Here is a 21885-nt window from a genome sequence, read left to right on the forward strand (position 1 = left end):
AACACTGTCCGGAGGCCGGCAGTGCACTGAAAAAAGCTCCGGGCGCCAATAACCTTAGATGTTGACGCGCCTCAAATAAAAAATAAATAAATAAAATAATAATAATAATAATTGAAGATTTAAAAAAATGTAGTGTAATGAATAGTTGTGGGTGAATCAGGATAACTTTGTTTTATCATCAAATAAAAGCAACCAACACATCATTTTAATGTACCCCGTATGATTACGGTAAGAATATCTTGCCAAGGATGGACGGGTGTTGGTCTAATGATCAAGAATGTGGCTTTATAAGTGGGAAATCCCCAGTAAAAATCCCGCGCATGTAATCATTCATAATACTTAATACATCATAATAATTTTTTAAATAAAATGTAGGTCACACTTAGAGTAAAAAATGTAGAGTTTTTCAAAAATGATATAATAATTACGTCAATCAATTATTAATCAATGTAACAAATTATATTGTATGTATCAAAGCCTTTTTAATGATTTAAACATGATTTTTATTTATTTTTTTTACAGTGGATACTTCAACCCCTTCTCCTCCTAGGAATGTTACAATAATTATAACCATTGTACCGGAAGATCCTCAGGAGAGAATCTTTTCACTGGGTGAAACAATCAGATATCAATGTACTGCAGACTCAGTATTCGGTGTAAGTTTTAGTTGACATTATATATATTTATATATATATTTGTAAATGTTGCCTTGAATCGCTAAGTAATCAATCCCTGAAGCCATGATATTCTTCCACACTAGGTTTCGGAACTTATAAAAGGGATCTTGACACCTAATTTGGACAACCTATTTACTTCCGTATTTCCCGAATATGCTTGACAATAGTCTTATTGTTCCAATCTTCCAGAAAATTTTAAATCTGTATCAAGCTAAAGACAAGAATGAGAAGTTACGGTCTTCTGCGCGGTCTGGCCATTCATTCGAACCAAACGATAATTGAGTACTACCGAATCTGAAATGATTAAGTTTTCTGTTTTATTTTTAATTTGTTGTTCTTTTCCTTCAATTAGATTGGAACATTCTCCTGGCATTGCGGGCAAAAGAGACTAATTGTGCCTATTCTTGAAATTCCTGAAGGAACTTCTTTTCACAAGATCCAAATATTTATGGCGTCCAAGATTTTTACTTCAAAAAGTGTATAATACTCTTAATTTCCAAAAATAATCAAACTCATTTTATAAATTGGAAATCTAAAACTAAAAGTATTTAGAAAATACTTTATACTTATAAATACTTTATTTATTTTCAAGTTCAGACCAAAATAATTGTTTGATTTAATTATGTTTCGTATGACATTTATTAAAATGACTGTTTAATGAAGAAAATAAAAAGATTGATGCTGTTTCAAACGTTTGTAAATATAAATTCAAATGTGCTCACAATTCATTAATAAAAGACTTTATTTTCAACCGACAATTGTTAATCTTCGGTCTTGGCGCAGAAAATATTAGCCAGGTGTTTTCCCGGGGAGGGGTTCCCGGGCACCGAATTTTCAACTTCTCAGAAAATTCAGGTAACGGTACCAACTAGATGTAGCTAGGGGAGTTAGTTGGCTCCCAAGCTCAAAAAAAGTAACTGTTTTCCTTAGCTAGGAAGCAACAGGAAAACTAAATTCTTTCCGAATTTACACAGATTAAAAGAAGATAAAACAATACAATAGGGCAGACCTCATAATCAACTTCTGGATGTATTCTATAATTTTAGACAAAGGCCGACTAAATTTTGTATATAGATAAAATAGTCCTAATCGTTTTTTTAGGAGAGACCGGTCCTTAGGTCACGCGAGACTCATAAAGGTTAAAAGAAAATCTTTGTCTTTTTTTTGATAAACTAATGATCTTTGTCGCAAGCTTAAATCATGGTCATTTATAAGAATTCAGCAAGCCAGTTAAAGAAAATCTAAAAGCTAGAAATAAGAGCACACAAGTATCTGTGTAACCAAGAAGTTGGAGAAAGAGATCTGATGTGTCCAACCATTGACAAAGCATCAAAAATCTCAAAACATTTAAAGCTTTACGCAAGCTAACTTTTCCTTTATCAAATATTATAATTTTTTGCTCGCTAGAGACCAGTACGTATAATTTGGAGCAAAGATGACGGACAGTTAAGTGGAGATAGATTGCGCGATGATGGCTATGGGAACTTGGAAATTGTTAATGCACAAGAATCAGATTCAGGTGTCTATATTTGTACAGCCTACGATGGATATACAACAGATACAGCTCTGGTCAGAATAGTTGTGGGAGGTAAGCAACTTTATAATTTATAACAACTAAACCGACTAAGTTTTAAACAAAACCAATAAAGAAATAATACCTCTTTTCTCTTATGTTTTCAAAAAGAATTCAATAGGAATATTAGTTTAGGTAAGTTTAAACTATTGAAATGTAAACATTTAACATGATATTGTTATTCCATGCTTTCGAATAATTCTTAAGTTTGTAGAAAGGATAAAAATAAACATGCACTTCAGAATAGTCTGCACCTTGTGATTATAACTACCATAATTTTATCTACTTGTCTTCCAAGGAACGTTCTTGATATGTTAAGATAAATTAGAAAAATTTCATTCTTCGTTTGTAGACAAAAAAAAAAGAAGTTTTTCAAAGCTTTTCGAAGAGAAAATCTTTAATTATGAAGGGTATCTGCATTGTGAAAAGTATTTTTGTTAAAAAAAAAAAATGTTCCTAGATGACCGTTCACTATATACTCCACCACAAATTAGAATCACTCCAGATTATGTGGATGTAACTGAAGGTGAAGCTATAGATATCCAGTGTGGCGCTACAGGCAATCCGACTCCTAACATAGCTTGGAGGAGAACTGATAATTTACCAATCAATCCAAGTGTTAGTAGTAAAAAATAATTATTATTTTATTCACCGTTTTCAAAATTATTTTATTATTATTTATTTATTTGGTAATTTTTCCAGGCTTTCAAATATAACGGTTTTATAAGAATAACTGCTGCCGAAAGATCTGATGAAGGACAGTATGAATGTATCGCCCGAAATTCAGCGGGTAGTCGCAATGGAACAGTGTCTGTATATGTGCGAGGTAAGTTTGGTCACATTAAGGGAACCGGGATGAAGAGTTTGCGTCTAAACAATTATTTTACAGTAGTTGAAGATATACTTATTTGTTTCAGTTATGTTTTCTTTTACCAATACCATCTTGTAAGAAATTTCGGTTAGTTAACAACGAACAAACACACAGCATTAATAATTGCAATATTGTCGCACCCAAACATCCCTCAGAAGGGAATTTTAGCTTTCAGAGTGTTCGAGAAGGAATGGAAATACAAGTGTTGGTAGAAAAGAGCTCTCTTAAGTATCTAGAATTCGGTCGAGCAATATACCTTCAGCTTTATAGGGAACAGCTAGCACTCGTTTCGTTGGTCACTTGATACCATGTCTAGCTTCTCGTGTTTTCTTTCGTTATCACAGTTATACACAAGTCTAGATGCATCATTTGATCCCACACTTTTTTTTAACATAGGAAGCATCGTATATTTGGATAACAGCGTCGCAGAAATTGTCCACATCGGTTAGATAATTACCTAAGACTTAGAAATAATAGCCCTTAAAGATTTATACTTTATTATTTGTACTCTTGGCTCATGATGTCCAAAATACTACTTACTAGGAATACACAGTCTTTAGAAGACTTGGTTACTCTTAACAAGGTTGGTACACGATAGACTATCATATGACACAACAGCCGTATTAGTTTACTCTGTGGATGTTGCCGTTGTTTCTAATCAAGTAAATGCATGCTATAGAAAAAGAAAAGTTGAAAAAGTGCTCAACAAACAAATTCTCACAATCACTCAACCGATTAGTCTGTCAGGAATGTAGAGCCTTCCTTCCATTAACCACAGACCTACATAAATTTAGAGTGAGAATAATGACAATTTTATGGTTTCAGAAAGCATAATCCCTACAGTCTCAGTTACACCTGGAAGAGTGAATACCGTAGCAGGTGAAAATTTAACTCTCTATTGTGATGTGACCCCAAGCCCAGATCATAGGTAATAACTTTTGAATTTTGATTGTTTCAGAACTAGTTTCATATTAATTTAAGCACAAGTTTAAACCATTTATATATTTTTCTTCTACTTGTCTCTTAGATACCAGTGGACACGAGAAGGTTCTAGTCTGCCATATTCAGCAGTTGATCGCCAAAATACTCTGTTTATTCCTGGTTTGACGCCTTCTGATTCTGGCGTTTATGTGTGTACAGTAATCAATGAGAGAAACGGAAGACGTATTGGTAGTGGAAAATCTTACGTTGAAGTGAAATCTAAACCGTAATATTTCTTTTTACTTTTACGTAAAATAGTAAAATTAATTTATCCAAATTTACAATGCTAAAAAAAAAATATTTTTTTTGCTAGTAGATAAAAATCAATATTTACGATTTAATGTAGAGCAAAGCCTTCAGTTCAGTGCAGCCTAACTATTCGAGCGAATCATGTTGTTTTTAGATTGGGTCTGCCACGAAAAATAAACATAATTAGGAAGGCAATTGAGCAAACTACAAGGTTCCATTCCAAGGAATCACCCGTATTATGCTTGTATTGTATTAGAGTAGTCATTAAAAATATTTATATTGAATTGGAGTACTTGTGTAATAGGCAAGAAAGACAGTGTAAAATGTTCCAGAAAAATAGTGAATTAAAAGAAAAAAAGATTTTGTGCAAAATTTAAAATTAACAAATATGTTTTTAAAATGGTAACAACAAATCTTTAGTTAGCAAGAACTTCCCAAAAATATTCAATATAAAATCAATGATTTAAAAAAATTGTTAATTTTATAATATATATATATATATATATATATATATATATATATATATATTTGTTTATTTAAATGTAATTATTATGGATTGTGATAGTATTTATATTAAACGACCTCAAATGTTTAAAGTTTATGACGTACTAAATTTTTGTGATTCAGCTCTCCACCATTAAGTGTGACACCTGCAAATCAGAAAATCCCTCAGGGTGAAACAGCTGTCTTGCATTGTGGCCCAGTTAGCCCTGGGGCGAGAATTACTTGGTCTAAAACTGGAAGAGATCGACAACTACCAGCTAGAGCGCAGGTATCCATTCTTTGCAATGTATTTTATAAGAATGTCCGAGTTATGATATGTAGTAAGAATTGCCGGAAACAGATATTTTTTTTTCAAGTATCTAGAACCCGAGAAAATAAATGCCTTCAATATATATTGTTTACAGAAATATGGCAACGAACTGAGGATACCCAACATACAAATGAATGATCGTGGTGTTTATATTTGCGAAGTATCAGAATACGGCAATATATTGAAGGCATCAGCGGTTTTGGACGTTGATAGTGAGTACATATTGAATTCTCTTTCTCTACTGAAATAAGAGAAGTTATTGTAATCTTGCAGAATTTCGATTTTCCGTTTTCACTGGATATAAACTTTTTTTGAGGACCTCTGCGTCAGATTAAGTGATTTTTACAAATGTATGTGGGTACATGTATCCACCATAACTCAAAACCAAAAATCGTTAATATTTCGGTTAAGTGCAAGAAGAACATGCGACGATTAGGTTTTCGTTAAAATAGGTCGACCGGAAACACCACTTTTAGTAACACAATTTTTCGATTTTTTTTTCGAAAACGGCTCGTAAAATTTTCTTTCTTTGTACTAGTTGCGAATTTGTAGATCTAAAACTTTTATTTTCTAAATTTTCCAGGGAAATTCTATTACGGCCACTTCTAGGTATTGATATTCTAGATATTGATATTGCCTTCTTATTGATATTTCAGTATTTTGAAATTATCTCAAAAACGGCTCCTACAAAATTTAACGAAACAACATATATTGTTTGTAAACATATAATGTGCAACTTTCTTGTGAAACATTTTACCGGGAAGCTTGAATGGGATTACTTCTAGAAATGAGGAATGATTCCCTCTAAAGTATTTTGCGTAATTCCCGATCCTAACTCTTGTTAGGAGGATTAAATTTTTTTTTGAAATTCCAAGTGTGAAGTATTTTGAAGTGATCTTCAATCTGAAGTAGGTGTTTTCTGCAAGGATACTTCACTATTTTTGAGTTTTTCTCGTAAATGGTTCCTTGGATTTTCTGCAAACTAATATTATTGTAATAATTTTCTAATTACTAGGAAGAGAAGCTCCTACGCTAGAAATCCACCCAACCAATTTTACACAATTAAACGTTGGCACAAGTATGATGGTACACTGTAGAGCAATGTCTGGTATACCTACACCCACTATCACATGGTTTAGAAGAGATAACAGACCATTCCCAAGCAATGTCTACCACAGTGACAATGGAGTTCTCAGGTATTTCCAGGTTTCCTTTCTCTTAACTTACTAAATTGAATGGATTATCAATTTCTCTGAGATTTCTCAAAAATGGCTCGACATTCTTTACTTTTTAATAGCTTTAAATATATATGTATAACTTTGTTTACTTCCCGAAAAAAAAACATTTTATAGGGTTTCAGGGGTGAAGATAGCCTTCTCTAATGAAGTACCCATCCTTCTCTTGTACAATTTTAATGAGAAAAAAATATATTTCAAACATTCCGAGTTGTAAGTTTGTCTCACGTGAATTTGGAGTCAATATATCTCAAAAAACATAAAAATGCTGAGTTCCACATTGTATTTCGTTTTAAGGTATTACAAATGAAATCCGGTGTCAAAACCGGTAAACCGAAAGTGCTCCATTAATTAATGGTTATGTTTTTTTTATATTTCTTCGAGAATGGCTTTACGATTTTCGTAGAACTTTATTTTTCCACTTCTGACATGTGTGTGTTGCACACCACTTTTCATAGAAACTTTTTTTAGTGAAAATTCATTACTAAATAATTGTCATCGCTACTTCTTCGTGACTATTAGCCATATTTACTTCGCAATTTTATTGCACTATCTTCTAGGTGACTTGAAAAACTACCTACAATACCATTACCATTTTTTGCCTAAACATCAAACATCCCATGTCAGCCGTGAAGCAAAGAACTACTTTATCATCATTACTTTCTTGCAAGAGTGGTGGAAGTATTAACGTGCAGCTATATCTCGATAGACTACTTACTCTACACTGTTCGTCCAACTGTCTCATGTTTTTCAAATGGTCGCCAGACCTTTTTTTTTTTGCACGTCCTGAATCAGTGGCATTGACATCTTCCCGCGTCGACCAACATTAAAATGCAACCAACTTTCTTCATCAAAGTTTTATTATAGATAACTTACATAATATTGAAGGCAGCAAGACATTTAATATAAATTCTTCGTTTAAATAGCAATTTCATAACTCAAATGTCGATAAGTTAAAGTTATGTGAAGATTCACACGTTGTTTTATTCACAACAGACTAAACAGCGTACGTCTTTCTGATGGTGGGGAATACATTTGCAAAGTAGAAAACTCAGTCGGCAGTGTTGAAGGTTCTGTACAGATTGTTGTCCTCGCGCCACCAGAAATCACTATTACACCACCTGGACCCACGATTAGCCTAATCGTCGGTGATCGTCTAGTTTTGAACTGCTCTGCTACCGGAGTTCCAGCACCTTCTGTAAATTGGCTTTCTGACGATTATGCCACTAGATATTTTTCGTAAGTAATACGATAAACTCTATAAAAATAGTATTTTTTTTCATTATTTCAATGTATATAAAAAAAAAAAAAGCCATGCATAATAATACTAGCAATCGATCAGCTTGAATGTATTCTCATAAAGTTTTCATTATTTTTATAGATCTGGTGTTGGTAGTCCTTCATTGTCTTATCAAGTAAAAGAAATCTTATCTGTATCAAGAGAAGATGAAAGGACATACACATGTATTTCTACCAATTCTGCAGGCACCAGGGAAAAAGCTGTTCATGTTAGTCTTTTCGATCACACGTATTTTCTCCAACTTGTCATGACTAAAAGTATTGTAATTGGCAGATTTTCGTTTTCGATTTTTCTCCGGAAATATTTGCTTTGAGGCGGAACTGGTGGTTTTTAAAAATGTGTTTATTTATCCGGCTGTTTGAAAGTTACCATCCAAGTGCTTTGTATTAATCTTGGTATAATAATTGCACAAAGCGCTCTTATGATTAATAAAAAATCTAACAAAATATGGATCTATCTCCTTTAGACAAAATAACTTACCTATATTCCGAGTTAGAAGAATATCAGACCATAGGATTTGCGACTGTATATGTAGTGCTGTACGTTTTTCGATTTTTCTGCAGTTTTTAGGCACTCGCCAGAGTTTCTTTCACTTGCATAAATTTGTTTTAACAGGTAATAGTTGATGATAACGTCATTGGACCAGTACCATCGCCCACACGGCAACCAACGTATCCTACTGGTTATAAAGAATTCGAAGTTTACACCGGTGACAATAGCGAAGTTTCATGTACCGTAGGTAAGAAATATTCGATTTATCGATCTATTAGTAAATAGGATGTAAATATTCTATGCAATTCTTAGTCCTTTTTTTCTGTCTTTTCTCTCACAGAAAATTGCATTTTGTCATTTCCATTATTGAATGTTTTTCCCTATTTGGAGCTTCAACAGATAATTTGTCTGCCATTAATATAATTCCATGAAAGATATAAAATAATCCTGACAACAAAAACGCCATTAGATCTGCATGGTATTCTTGTTACCGTAAAGTATACTGACAATCATTTATTGGTAGAGATTGAAGGATGGAAGAATAAAACCAAACCCACTAACAGTAAAATATATGTTTGGCTACATTAAGTTTGATTTAACATAACATAGCCTTTAAAAATCTCCTAAACAAAAACTTACAGTTTTTAAAGGTAAGTGTAAGGGGTTGAGTAAATGTTACAAATCAATCAATCATTTAGAAAAGTCCGAAAAAGCTTAAGTGTTTTTTTAGGATTTGTTTCTAATTTTTTCTAAACTGATTTCACATACTGTAATAGAAGAATTCAAAGTATTTTAAATACGGCTTTGGCAACTTTTCATGGACCATTATAAAGATATTAAAAAAACATAACAATCGATTGTACTTTTAGAAATTTTAAAACAATTGATAACATTTATTTAAGTAATGTATTTGGATTAAATTTTCATTATTATTTTTTGTTTATTGGCTGTCATTGACCCAAATGCTGGCCATTTTCACCTGTTGATGATAATCAATAATTTAGGAGATAATGGCAGCTACACATAGAATTATCTCTTCAGGAAAATAACAAAAAACACTGAAGTGTGGATATTTTTCAAGTACAAAGTTATTCTAATTATTCCAGAATCCGGTGGTACATCTACGTGGGAACGAGCTGATGGTAGACCATTCCCACCGAACGTCTATGAACGCGATGGTTTCCTCTTTCTCCGAGGAGTTACAGAAAATGATGGTGGCGATTATAAATGTCTTAGGAAGAACAGTAGAGGTTCTTTGATTGATGTTGTTGTGGCTAGGATAGTAGTTTATGGTAAGTTGGAACTTTGTTTATGTTGTCAAAAATTTTTATATCTTTGTCAATGTAAATAACCTCTCCTCTATTGATTCTTGTTTATTTTAAATTCTAGTACTTATTACCCTCAGTGCTACAATATTACTCGCAGTGGTCAATCCCCTCAGAATCTAGCACCTTTTACCTGATTTATACAGGTCTTGATGTAGGAAGAAGGTGCATTTAATAGTAACTTTTTATAAAAATTGGTATATGACAGATATAATGTGACTTTTTTGATTAGGTAAAAAAAAAAAAATAGAAATTTTTAATTAAACTACAAGCTGAAATTTTATCTGTAAAGAGGGGCAAAAAGAGGCGGTGGAGTTCACGTCACAATAAGATGGGGCGGGGGCTCAACTAGGTGAATGAAGATCCGCGGCTAGTTACTACTGGCGGGATTGCTAGGAGATGCGCTATTTGCCTTGACTAGTAGAAGCTACTGGGATGGACTTGTATGTCGCATGCTGACGCTAAGTAACTACCTGTCAAAGGGCCGAAGATGGTTGTCAACTGTTGGACATCGCCACTGGGTCCGAGTGATTGGAATCGCTCAACTTCCACCCAAAAGGCACCCTCACCAGTACAAAACCTAGCTCAAACTTTACCTCTTCGAAACACATTATTGAAGGAAGCAACATTGGCACGAAGGATGAGCTTCTTTAGTGGGAACTTACTACCACTAATAACTAGTCTAACGAAAAATATTCCTTCACAAAAAATATCCCTCTTAAATTTTTGAACTAATGACAATAGTAATAGTTTTAATGAAAATATATAATCACTTACTATTTGTAAAAGGAATCGTAATACATTTCTTCATATTTCACTTTCTTGATATTTTTGAACTTATAATTAATTTTTTCTTTTTAATTTTAATCAGCACGACCAAAAGTGATGCTGACTCCTCCACTACAAAGAGTCCGGCCTGGTAGCAACCCCTATATACAATGTGAGGCAATCGGTGATCCGTCAGCCAGGCTTGAATGGTATGGGACTAATCGTGACCTACCGCCTCACGCAACTGTTAACAATGGACGTCTAACGGTAAAAGGAAGTTTAATATTTATAAGCAATGATTTTTCGTTAATTTTTTTTTTTTTCCATTTCTTTATTGTATTATTTAGTTCCACGGTATAAGAATGGACGATGCAGGACGTTACACTTGTAAGGCTACATCTAGTCGAGGCTTTACTGCTGAAGGTGCGGCAGATGTGGTTGTTAGCAGTAAGTTATACTATATTAGTTTTTATACTTGACAATTAGAGTAGTTTTAAAAATCTAGGCTAATTTTCTTATAACTTAATGTACTTTAGACACGCCAGATCCATACAGTAATTCAGTGAGATTTATTGGAGATAAATTGCAGAATAAAACCGAAGGAGAAACAGTTTATCTGCAATGCACATCAGATTATGGTGGAGAGGTAATTTATTAAATATTATGTAGAATTTTTTTTTAGAGGTAGAAAAATAAATGCTAACTCAAGATTTTAAAATGTGCGTTTCATTTTTCATATTAATTTGGAATTTTTTGGTTGATATAATTATTTTTTACAATTTTCTCTCCTGATTTCTGTAATAATTTTCAACTAATAATTTTTCTTATTCTTTTTGATATTTGTATAAAGTTTAAAATACGTTAAACCATACTTAATTTCGGTGGGGGTTTAAACAAGATGCCAATGTCTTTGTTTGGTTCTCTAGTTTTCTAATCTTCCTAAAACTTGCGCTAATCGTTTAAGCAATCTACTATCCATCCTGGAAAGATTGTAGGTGTGACGACGCAACAGATCGTTGGTTACGCCAAGATCCAAACTCAAAGAATTGTTAACATTTTCTAAGAATTTTTTGATACACGTATATATATACATATATTCCTAGCAGATGTATACAGTACATTTTTTAATATTTGATTTGAAAATTTATTGTGCAATAGATTCGATGGTCTAGGGATAATCAGGAATTGCCAATCAATGCTGTTGAAGAAAATAAAAATTTACGTATTGATAGTATACGGGCTGAAGATTCAGGAACCTATACGTGCACTGCAGTTTTGGATGGCGTATCTATAGCTTCTGACAAGATGGTATTGGTTGTATCGCGTGAGTATTTCTACGAAAGTTTAAACAATTAATTTTTTTGCCTACCCAAAATTTATTTTATTAACGATAAGGTGTTTTCTCTTTAATAAAAGAAAGAAAAGCTTGATTAGATTTTCTCTCGAGAGAATCTAACTATTAATTAAAATTTAATACATCTGTAAGCCAAAATTAGAACATAATATTTAATGTTGTTGAGGGAATAGGAAAGATAAATTGTTCGCGTATTTAAACAAAAATAAAAACAAAGTTTAAGAATGTTTTGAAACCAGTGTAAAAAATTCAATAAAATAGGCTGAATAAAAAACTAAAATATTTGTTAAATTCGAATAAATAAAAATAATTTTGAATTTCTCCCTTTCAATATCATTTAGCCAAATAAGGATGAGAGTTGAAATTAATTCAAATTTCCCAATTCCAAAGCTGGATTCATTATATTTAGTTTGTTATTTAGTCACGTTTTGACATGTTCAAAATGTTTCATATATTTTATGAATACTATTCAATAAATGTGAGGCTTCATTGAAACTATGCGCTCTGATTTGTCATTAAAAGTTACAAGAGTTTATTTAGGAAGGGCTTATTAGCTTTTAAAGCTGGTAATTTTGTTCAACACTTTATCTAGTTGGCATTAATGATACGAATTTAAAGAAAGTTCATCAAGAACAAATTCCTAATGAAAACTTCTCAATTACCCTCCCCCTAAAATCATATAGTATCATCCCAACAATATTTTTGGAATCAACTTCCATAAAATCACTTGAACTTCTTTGGCTATTTGATCAAGGTTTATTTAGAAAGAGGAAAAAGAATTAGTGATGTCATCACAGGAAAACATTTTTATTCATTTATTTACTTTTTCCTAGCAAAAAATAATTCTAAATTAACCATCATAAATATAATTATATTGTATAATTTATGTGTTAATCTTAAAGAATAGCACATGGTGACATCTCACATAATCTAAATTTGGAAAAGATTAAGGAAGGAATTTAAATAATATCTTGTTAAGAGTTAATACTTAATCGAAATTAAAGAATAAAGACACGCAAAAGTGAGATTCTTCTCTTAGACAAGCGTTATAGGAGCGTTTCATGTTGTTTAGAGACAGTTGAGATTTCCATAGCAGTCACCAAGCTTCTGCTAATGAAAGCGGCTGCTTGTTCTTGATATGATTCACAAACAAGACAGTTTTCTGCTTCTTCTTCAAATTTACGCTTTATTCTAGATAAATTGCAATGTATTGTATTTAAGTGGCATAGCAAAAAGAAAATTTTTAGAATACAACATAACCGTATTCAAAAATGATGCAGTTTTATCCCCATTTCCTTTTTCTTTTACTACTTGGAAAGTGGCCTTAGAAATTATGCGAAATGAGGATTTTCTGACTATTCAAGAACATGCACGTTAAACACCTGCGGTAGACATCTTCTTATGTCATGGCCTAATAGTTTATTCGCCCGTTTGGAGCCATATCTGACTTCATTTTCTTTGGCTCTCATGAGTCACTGAGAGCCTATGAAAATCAGATATGGTTCCAAACGGGTGAGCAGACTATTAGATCCTGACGTCATGAAGCATTGTTTTGTCTCAATGGCTACTTCTAGAAAACTACTTTCTAGGTAGGTCGCGAAATCTGTTTCCTTCAACGTTTAGATTTGACGATATTATTGAGATTATCTTTATCACTCCTGTTTCAATTTTTAGTATTTTGTTGTCTCTTGTAATGACATGTTCACTTTGTGATTGCAAAGAGACTTTGAATATATATCTGCATGTTGGGTTGGACCTCTAACGGTTTTTCGTGGAAAAGTTAGGAATTTCTCACATACAAAAAGGTGTGACGAGTAGCATGAATATTAATTTTATCAGGTCTTTCTTTATTACTTTTGCACGTTCCGAGTTTTTAAAATAAGAAAAAGGTAAGGTCTACCAACAGGAGTATCTAGGTTATTCCATCTCCCACTTCCGAGCTGCATTGGAAAGGGAAATGTGGAGAGGACAAGCCTCTTTCCGTTGACTTCATCTAAACCCTTTTGCGACTGCCTGAGGACTAAAGATTGTATTGAGACTTATGTAAGAAAACACACGTTCCAATTGGTGCTCCATTCAAATGCCATTCTAGCCGATCAGTCCAATGCTGAGTCTTCAGCTCTAGGTTTAAGAGTTTGTTAGAATTAGTTAAAATACTTGACTTAACATGATCCATAGAATATTATTAACCTCAACTCCAACCTCCACCAATTTCGTATTGAAAAAGAAATAAAAATTCATATTTGCGAGCCCTTCCTCTCGAGTGAGAGTTTGATTCAAAATGTTTGCTCTTATCGTCTATGATTCTTGGAGCTACTCTGCCTTCATTAAGTGAGTCTGATTCACTGGCAATAGTATGCGACCTGAATTAAGATACGAACACAGGACTTAAAGACTGATTATGTCATAGCCCTGGCCGCGACAGAAAAGTCCTGTGCCCAAGAAACGTTTGTTTGTAGGTGCCTGTGCCATTCGTTTGCCTTCTCACGGCCCAAATGGTTTCTCTTAAAAACATCTTAAATAACCAAAGTGTAACAATTTAGTTTGCACCCCCTAGTAAAAAATGCACAAGGATTATCACTTTGAAGTAAAAAGCTGAATTTAATGTCTTGCGAAATGCCGATATTACAACACTGGTTTTGGGGTTTGTCAGTTCTGGTTTTAAATTTATTTTTTCAGGAAGAAATATTATTTATAATTTTATTTTATTTTACTGCTTTTTGCCTCTTTTTAATATAAAATTATGTTTTACTTTTTTCATTTTTTTAACAAAACCTTTGTTTTTTCTTTGTTTGTTTATTTTTTCTATGTTTTCTTTTTTGCGTGCATTAAAACAACAAATTTATACTTTTTTAAATGCTCCGCCATAACATGGTGTGTGGTTGCCCGCCTTCTACTGCTCTCTTCACTTCTAATGTTCCTCTTCTTCTCCAAAATACCAACAACACAAAACCAACAACAATAAAAAACAAAAACAAAAACGCACTAAACAACGTGTAAAATGTGGTGGTGTATGAATCATTTGGAAAATTCCAAAATGTTTACTCCAAGAAGAGAGGTGCAGTTGGGGTATGATGCCGTGCATGGATGGTAGTGGCTGCATACCCACGGGATCTGTTTGCAATGGTTATCCAGACTGCCCGGACCAATCGGATGAATTAAGATGTACCAGTGTACAGCCGTCAACTCCTTCATACTGGCGTAGCCGTGATAGATATTCATACAGACGTGGATATCCACTCACCAACAGATTGAGACGCAGTGGTGATCCTCTTTTCTTTTTTTTTAATTTATTATGATTTGTTTTTGTTAGTTTGTGTTTTTTAGAAGTTCAAATGACCCTCATTTTATTTCACAATATTTGCTTGTTCTAATATGTCTTTTTTGTTTAATATTAATCATTTCCTTAACAAACCTTTGTTTTTATTTAATTTTCTTAACATCAGGTTAACACTTTGTGCTTTCACTTTATTTAATAATCATTTTATTATTAATCACTAATATTTACTAAACAAAAATATTTTAATTTAATTTTAAAAAAAGTAATAATGTGCAAGATTTTTTAAAGCATGATTATGATGCTTGTTTTTATTTTTTTCAAAAGAAAAGTAACATTTTTAAATGCATAAGTAATTTTTCTTTGTATTTCAGCGACAAAAATCATCTTAAGAAAAAAAAAAATCAAAACATACTGCTAGTAAAAATGTTAAAATTCTATAAGACGCTCAGTGACAAATTGGAAAAGAGAAAAACTAATTTTTTTTTTCGATTATTTAGCTAGGCGATCTATTTCTATTAGTACCGTGATATGGCACAAAATTTCAACCTGATAATAAATTATATTAACAAAAAAAAATCAAAACCAAAAAGTGGTCTAGATTTTTATTTGATTAGAGGTTTGTTGGTTTCATTATTTTGGAGACTATTTCAGTAAAGAAAATAAAACAGAAGGAAAAGAAATGAATAAACATGAAAATGAGGAAGAGAAAAGGCTTCTATTTAGATGGTCTGCAATCATTAAAACAATATTATAAAAACATTTCCTTTGGTCGTGTAAAAAAAACAACATGGCTACGACTGCTGAAAGTATGTTACTACTTTGGTACATAGAATGAAGCCTTTGAAATTAGATTTTATTACTTATCTTATATCTACATAAATCTTTATAGAACAACTTGGCTTATTTAACTAAGACTATTACTGCCCTCAGTCTTTCACATAGACTATGGATAGGTAAACCCCTGCGGAATCAATAATAACTGTCAATAAAGCCAAATTTCAGACAGCCATTTGCTGAGAGAGTTGCGAGAAAGCGTCTCTTAATTTCTTCTCATATTATTAAACAAAAACAAATTCTTCATATTTCTTATATGGTGGCTACTCTAAGGGTTGTTAAATTTTAGCCTCCACTTCAATATTGTTAATCTCTTTCTTACCTGGACTCAACTGAACACTACAATGATTTTACAGAAATTCTTTCGACTTCTTTCATTTCAGGATGCGCCACTAAGCAAGCTGACACTTTAATACTGTTCTATCTTATTGGTCTCAAAAACTGTGTTTGTAAACCCATTGCTTGCTCAACTTAGCTTTGTCATTCGAGTCTGAATCATTTTCTTACCACTTGGTAGCTATTTTCTTAATACTTTTATCCAGCTGGTATTTGAGTTCTTCCACAAAAAGGCCTTGGCAAAACATTTTTTTACATTAGACACAAAAGCGTAGAAAATATATTTCTCCAATTTCCCGATAAATTCAGTAATGAAACTGTAAAACAGTATCTTTTCCTCATATGTGAACAGAGTTACTTGTTGACTCTGTTGACCTTAAGTTATGTTTATCTTAAGAATAGATTTTATATCAAACTATCTCTCAGATATTCACCTTCATCGTTACCAAAATTACTAATTGCAGTTAACTTTTTTAATCTGATATATCTTCGTCGTTGGTTCCACGTTCTAGTTAGAAGCCTTAGAATATGTAGCTTCAATACTGAAAAAGTCAAATTTCAAATCACTGGACCTCTATTTTTGGTTTTGGACGAAGCATTATATATAATTAAAAAAAAGATTAGTAAATTATTATCTCTAAAAATATTTGGCCCTCCAAAATACAGATAAAAGAATAAACTTTGATAGTAAAATAAATAACACTTAGTTACCACTGCAAAAAATAAAATATTCTTCAGAGTTCTATTTTTCATTTTTGAAAAGAAATTATAATAAAAGTTTTTGTTTATTAATTAATAAACAGGTGCACAAGGAGTCGAACTAAAAATTGTACCATCAATTGATGTAGTGAGGGCAGGTGATACGTTGGATCTCACATGCATCAATACCGGTGTAATTATGACCAGGCCTGAATGGTCCAAAGTTAATGGTGAACTATTGTCAAATACTAGAGTTATCAACAATTATTTGAGGTAAGCCTGATTTTATTTGGTTAGAGGTTTGTTGGTTTCATTATTTTGGAGACTATTTCAGTAAAGAAAATGAAACGGAAGGAAAATAAATGAATAAACATGAAAATGAGAAAGAGAAAAGGCTTCTATTTAGATGGTCTGCAATCATTAAAACAATATATCAATTAATCAAATAAACAATTTTTGTTGTTAACTTAGTATTAATTAACAAACTAAAAAATAAATTAAAAAAAAAACTGTTTGATACAGGGGTGGCCAACCCGCACCCCCTTGAATATTTCATGGCCCGTGAATTTCATCACAACTTTACAAAATTTGTTTATTATCTCCAAATGGAATTGAATAACTTACAATGTAATAATAATAATAAAATAGCCATTTATTAAACATCTCATAGACAAATACTACAATGTAATAATGAACCAAAAAAAATTGTTAAAATAGAATAAAAAAAAAGTTCCTATAACAAATGTCACAAAAGACAAAATTTCTAATTCGAGAAATCAGGAACAAAAATGTGAGCGTATTTGAATCAACTTACAACTGCGAATCGTTTTACCGAAAATGAAATTTACCAAATATAAAGTTTATATAAAGTGAACTTTCCAAAAATATTTACATTTATAGTAATCATTTACCTTTAATTATTGCAGTTTCATAGCACAGTTTATGGAGGAAATATAAAAGGATAAAATCTAGAAGCTTAACATATCCTTCACATTTTGCACTGAGCTCATTCCTTCCTTAAAAAAAACGTATAATTACTTTTTTACTTTTTTATTTTGTTGTGTGTAGGATTTTCGACGTAACAGCTGAGAATGCAGGATTATATCGTTGTCAAGTATGGGCACATGATGTCGACCATCCAGTTATCGCTGAATATAATCTCTCTGTTCAAGGTAAACTGTTAAATCTAATGATTACATTTTGTTGGCTACATATGTCTAAAACTAGTAATTGGCATTAGTTTATCTGAAATATGAATTCTTAATGTTTTAAAGTTTTGTTATCGTAGTCGAAACTCTCCATCGTCAAAGTAATTTTAAATGACCCTTTGTTGACTATTATTTTAGTCTTGAAGTTCGGTTACCCTCTCTTTTTAAAGTTTTCCTAGGTAGTCCTGTTTTCCTGATTTTCGGGTAGTCTTCTTTAGGAAGTATACAGTGTATAGGAGGTTTTCACTAGGTATTAGTAATTTTTACGTGTTGTTGGGAGTATACCGTACATAGGTTTCTTCTTTTTTCAATAAGATTAAAAGGAAATATATTAGGGAGAAAGACATTCAGAAAATTTAGGAAAGGAAGATAGAGAAGAGGAATGAGTCAGCAGTAGGAAACACTTTTAATTTAGATGCCCTAAATCTAAAAGGAAAATTAAATTACGTTTTAAACTATTTTACTTGGAAGTGAACGATTGTAAGTTATATTTTAATTTCTGGCAAAGCCCCACAGAGCAGACTCCTGTTTTCAGCTGTAGAGTATTTAGTAGGTTTTATTCTAATGAAGTATTCTGCATAAATTGCAGATTAATTTAACTAAATAAAAGCATGAAGTACAATTAGTTTAGCATTATTACCAAACAATGGAGCGCAATGAATCTGAAACGTATAAATCCTTAAATTGGAGCAGTTTTTATTTCCTTTGTGACTAATTTAATGTTTTTTTTTAACTTTTTCTGCGGCAATATTCTCTCTGGGATGGATCTCGGTAAGTAATACTTTGAGAGAATTTTGATTTTAGGCCGTGGCAGAAAAAAATAATTAAAAATAATTTTTGTGCCCAATCTTTTCGTAATTGTTATCTTCAAATTAATCTTATGAGTTGGCTAATTTTATTTTACTTCCTTTTTCCCTTTCTCTTTCTACAGGGTTTATATTGACCTTGTTTGACTCTAAGCCTAATTTATATTTCTATTTTTCCTGTACCTGATGATTTACTATCACTGCTTGGACGATAAAGCCTATCCTCCAAGCAGTGATAGTAAATCCTTACAGTCTCAGGAACCACTATCAAAATTCTAATGTGCCACTTCTTTCTGATGACCTGTTAGCGTACTATAAACCTTCTGGAGGTCTAATGTGATTCTCCATTATCTCAAGGTAATAACAAATATCTTTTTAGGAGATGACAGAATGGCTGGGGCTGAAAAGTGGTACTTATAGATGAGTAAGCAATTAGAAGTCATGAATAAGATAAGCAATTGGCAGTATTAGTAATATCTCAACCAGATGGTTGAGATGATACAAAGATTTGAATTTTATTGAAAATAAAACACTACCTGGTCTGATTATATCCCGGAGTATGTTGTAATTCTTTCAATAAGGTTTACATAGAAACAATTTTAGATTTTTTTGTTATTTACACAGAAATTGCATTTTAAATATATCTTTAAATTTCTGGGGCCCCTCATCATTTCTTCCTAACTTTTAAAAATATAAATAGAAGAATATAATGGTTTCAAAATTGGACTCGTCTAGCACAATTTTTTTTTTTTAGATACACGTCTCTCTTTAAAAGAAATAAATATCTCTGGTATTGTTTAAAATGAATTCAGTGAGGCGTGGAAAATCTACTGGCACGTTCTGAGTGGATTACTTTTTAGTGTTCTCAGAAGTTAATAATAGCTTTAGTCAATACTAGTTACCTAAATATTGTTTATTAGCCAATGCTACCTGTTACTTGATTTATGTTACCGTTTAATTTAAGAGACATGCTACTCAATTTGTCTGCACACTCGAACTTGGATATTAATCCAAACTGTGAAGTACTTGACTTGTTTCCATGTATTTCTATGACCATTGGTCATTGCCGAAATTGAAAATTCCCTACATTTTCTGATTTCCTTGTTTGATACGTCTTTAAATTTTGTATTAACACCATGATTTATGCTTTACACAGATGTTCCGCCAATCTATCATCCTACTACCTATCGTCCTCGACCTGGCGGTGATCTTGGACAACCGGACACTGATTATCCTGACACCACACCGCAAAACGATGTACTTCCACCGCAAGCTGTACGAACTGAGACAGTGAATGTTGGCGAACTAGTGGAGTTACATTGCGATGAAGGCATGGAACCACCAGTGACTTATGAGTGGACCAAACGTGGTAGTGATCCTCGTGTCAGAGGAACGAAACTTGAGGTCTGATTCATTGCTTTAGGTTTTACCACCTTCTTCTCCTCTTCTTAAGAAACTATTTTAATTATGCAGATTTTCTATTTTCCCTGAAATTATCCATTTTGTGGTCCCCTCCCCTTCGTTGTAGTGCGAAAAAGTGTTTTTGGCCAATTGTTCTCTCTCCCCCTCACTAGGTTAAGTGTATTTGTATCCTCCGTATTTCAAAAGCGATAAATCGCAAAAATTTTAAATTTAATATTTCGCTTAGATGCCATTTGGAAACACAAAAATAAAGCTTTGGTCGAAATTGGTAGATCTCTATTACCGAGGCTCCTACAATTTTTCGTAACCTTGATTTACTAATTTTTCATGTAGATCTATAAATTTGCTGGAAACAGATTTTCAGAAAAATTAGATTTGTGGTACATTGGATAGAGGAGGTATGATTAGCCTTTGCTTTCATTTTTGTACATACAGAAACCCGTCTAAGGGTTCTCACCTGATTTGTTTCTTCAAATTTCTTTTAACCAACAAGTCCAATTATTTATTTAACTTTAATATTTTAATTAAATGAAATATTCTATTTAGCAAGGAGCTTTGCGAATAGAAAACGTTAGACCCAGTGATGCTGGAGAGTATAATTGCAGAGCCACAAACAGGCAATTGTCCAGAGATTTCCCAGTGGTATTGGTAGTCCAAGGCACTATACCTCGATTTACACAACGTTCAACATCTTTTATCAAACTTAAGGCAATCACTGACGCATTCAACAAATTCACCGTTGATATTCTATTTAAACCAGAATTACCAAATGGTAAGTACTTATTCATCAATAGATTAATAGCTTCTTATTGATAGATATTGTTTGTGAAGCAACAACACCTATTTTATAGTATTTAGTTGAACCCCTACTAAGGGGCCCTAAGAAATCAGTTAAAACAGTCAAGGAATAGTCTTGCATTCTGTAAATTCTACATATTTAATGGCCCATAAAAACATTAAAAGATGTAAAACCTTACTTTAATCACTGAATAATATTATTATTTTTATTAATTTTTATTTATTTTTTTGGATACCACTTAGGAATTGCAGCTGCAATCTAAAACAAATATTTCCAAAACTGTTTAGTAACGAAGGTATAAAAACAAATAAAACGTGGTTTTCATTATTTATATACGGGCTATGTCTATTTCACATTCTGCGTTGCGAATTCTATTATTCTGACTGTTAGTAGAAATAATTTGGTGAAATTATGGTTTCGCGCTGTAAACTTTATTTTTAATGAATTCACGCAGCGTCCCATCGCTTAATTCATAACGAATTCGCTCCACTAACTTTGTTGTTACAAACCAAAAACCTTGCATCGGCCAAGATAGCCCTCTTTGTCAACATCTTTCCATTTTTTCTTGGTCATCGGCGGCATCGGTTTTACGAATATGTAGAATATGCCGAGCTGATGGTAGTGAGTGGGTATTTTCTCTGAATCCTTTCATGTCCAGAAAGCTACAGCCACATATTACTTCGTTAATCTTGTGGTTTTATAAAGGCTTTCAGTACGTTTTACCAATTATTAAAGTGATTTCGCAATCTGAGGTCTAGCTGTGCCGTGTCTGACAGTACTGTTTCTTTCATTCTGTCATGATTGATCATGAACCTTTGATTCTGATTATTTTAAATCTTTTCTATAAAATTCAATATTAAGT

The 21885-nt window shown here is 32.4% G+C and overlaps 1 protein-coding gene across 37 annotated transcripts in view; it reads left to right on the plus strand.

The window, feature by feature from the left end:
• trol (terribly reduced optic lobes) overlaps nt 1-21885 on the plus strand; it is a 344072-nt gene that overhangs the window by 306690 nt on the left and 15497 nt on the right. For 36 of the 37 annotated variants that reach the window (XR_012456002.1, XR_012456000.1, XR_012456005.1 and 33 more), the window contains 22 exons: nt 523-656; nt 2085-2265; nt 2711-2868; nt 2953-3076; nt 3947-4049; nt 4149-4328; nt 4979-5123; nt 5260-5377; nt 6181-6361; nt 7397-7639; nt 7782-7908; nt 8316-8439; nt 9299-9484; nt 10389-10552; nt 10633-10732; nt 10822-10931; nt 11444-11609; nt 14694-14903; nt 16893-17061; nt 17857-17960; nt 19959-20206; nt 20771-20996. Coding sequence is in view for 1 of the 37 variants with exons in the window: in XM_074120575.1 (XP_073976676.1) it covers nt 523-656; nt 2085-2265; nt 2711-2868; nt 2953-3076; nt 3947-4049; nt 4149-4328; nt 4979-5123; nt 5260-5377; nt 6181-6361; nt 7397-7639; nt 7782-7908; nt 8316-8439; nt 9299-9484; nt 10389-10552; nt 10633-10732; nt 10822-10931; nt 11444-11609; nt 14694-14903; nt 16893-17061; nt 17857-17960; nt 19959-20206; nt 20771-20996 (3501 nt within the window). In the remaining 36 variants the exon portion in view is untranslated. The remainder of the gene's footprint in view (nt 1-522; nt 657-2084; nt 2266-2710; nt 2869-2952; nt 3077-3946; nt 4050-4148; nt 4329-4978; nt 5124-5259; nt 5378-6180; nt 6362-7396; nt 7640-7781; nt 7909-8315; nt 8440-9298; nt 9485-10388; nt 10553-10632; nt 10733-10821; nt 10932-11443; nt 11610-14693; nt 14904-16892; nt 17062-17856; nt 17961-19958; nt 20207-20770; nt 20997-21885) is intronic. The other variant, XR_012456008.1, reaches the window with a different exon arrangement.

This window comes from Rhodnius prolixus, unplaced genomic scaffold (assembly GCF_049639745.1).
Source record: "Rhodnius prolixus isolate KJV_2025 unplaced genomic scaffold, Rpr scaffold_2, whole genome shotgun sequence".
NCBI lineage: Eukaryota > Metazoa > Arthropoda > Insecta > Hemiptera > Reduviidae > Rhodnius > Rhodnius prolixus.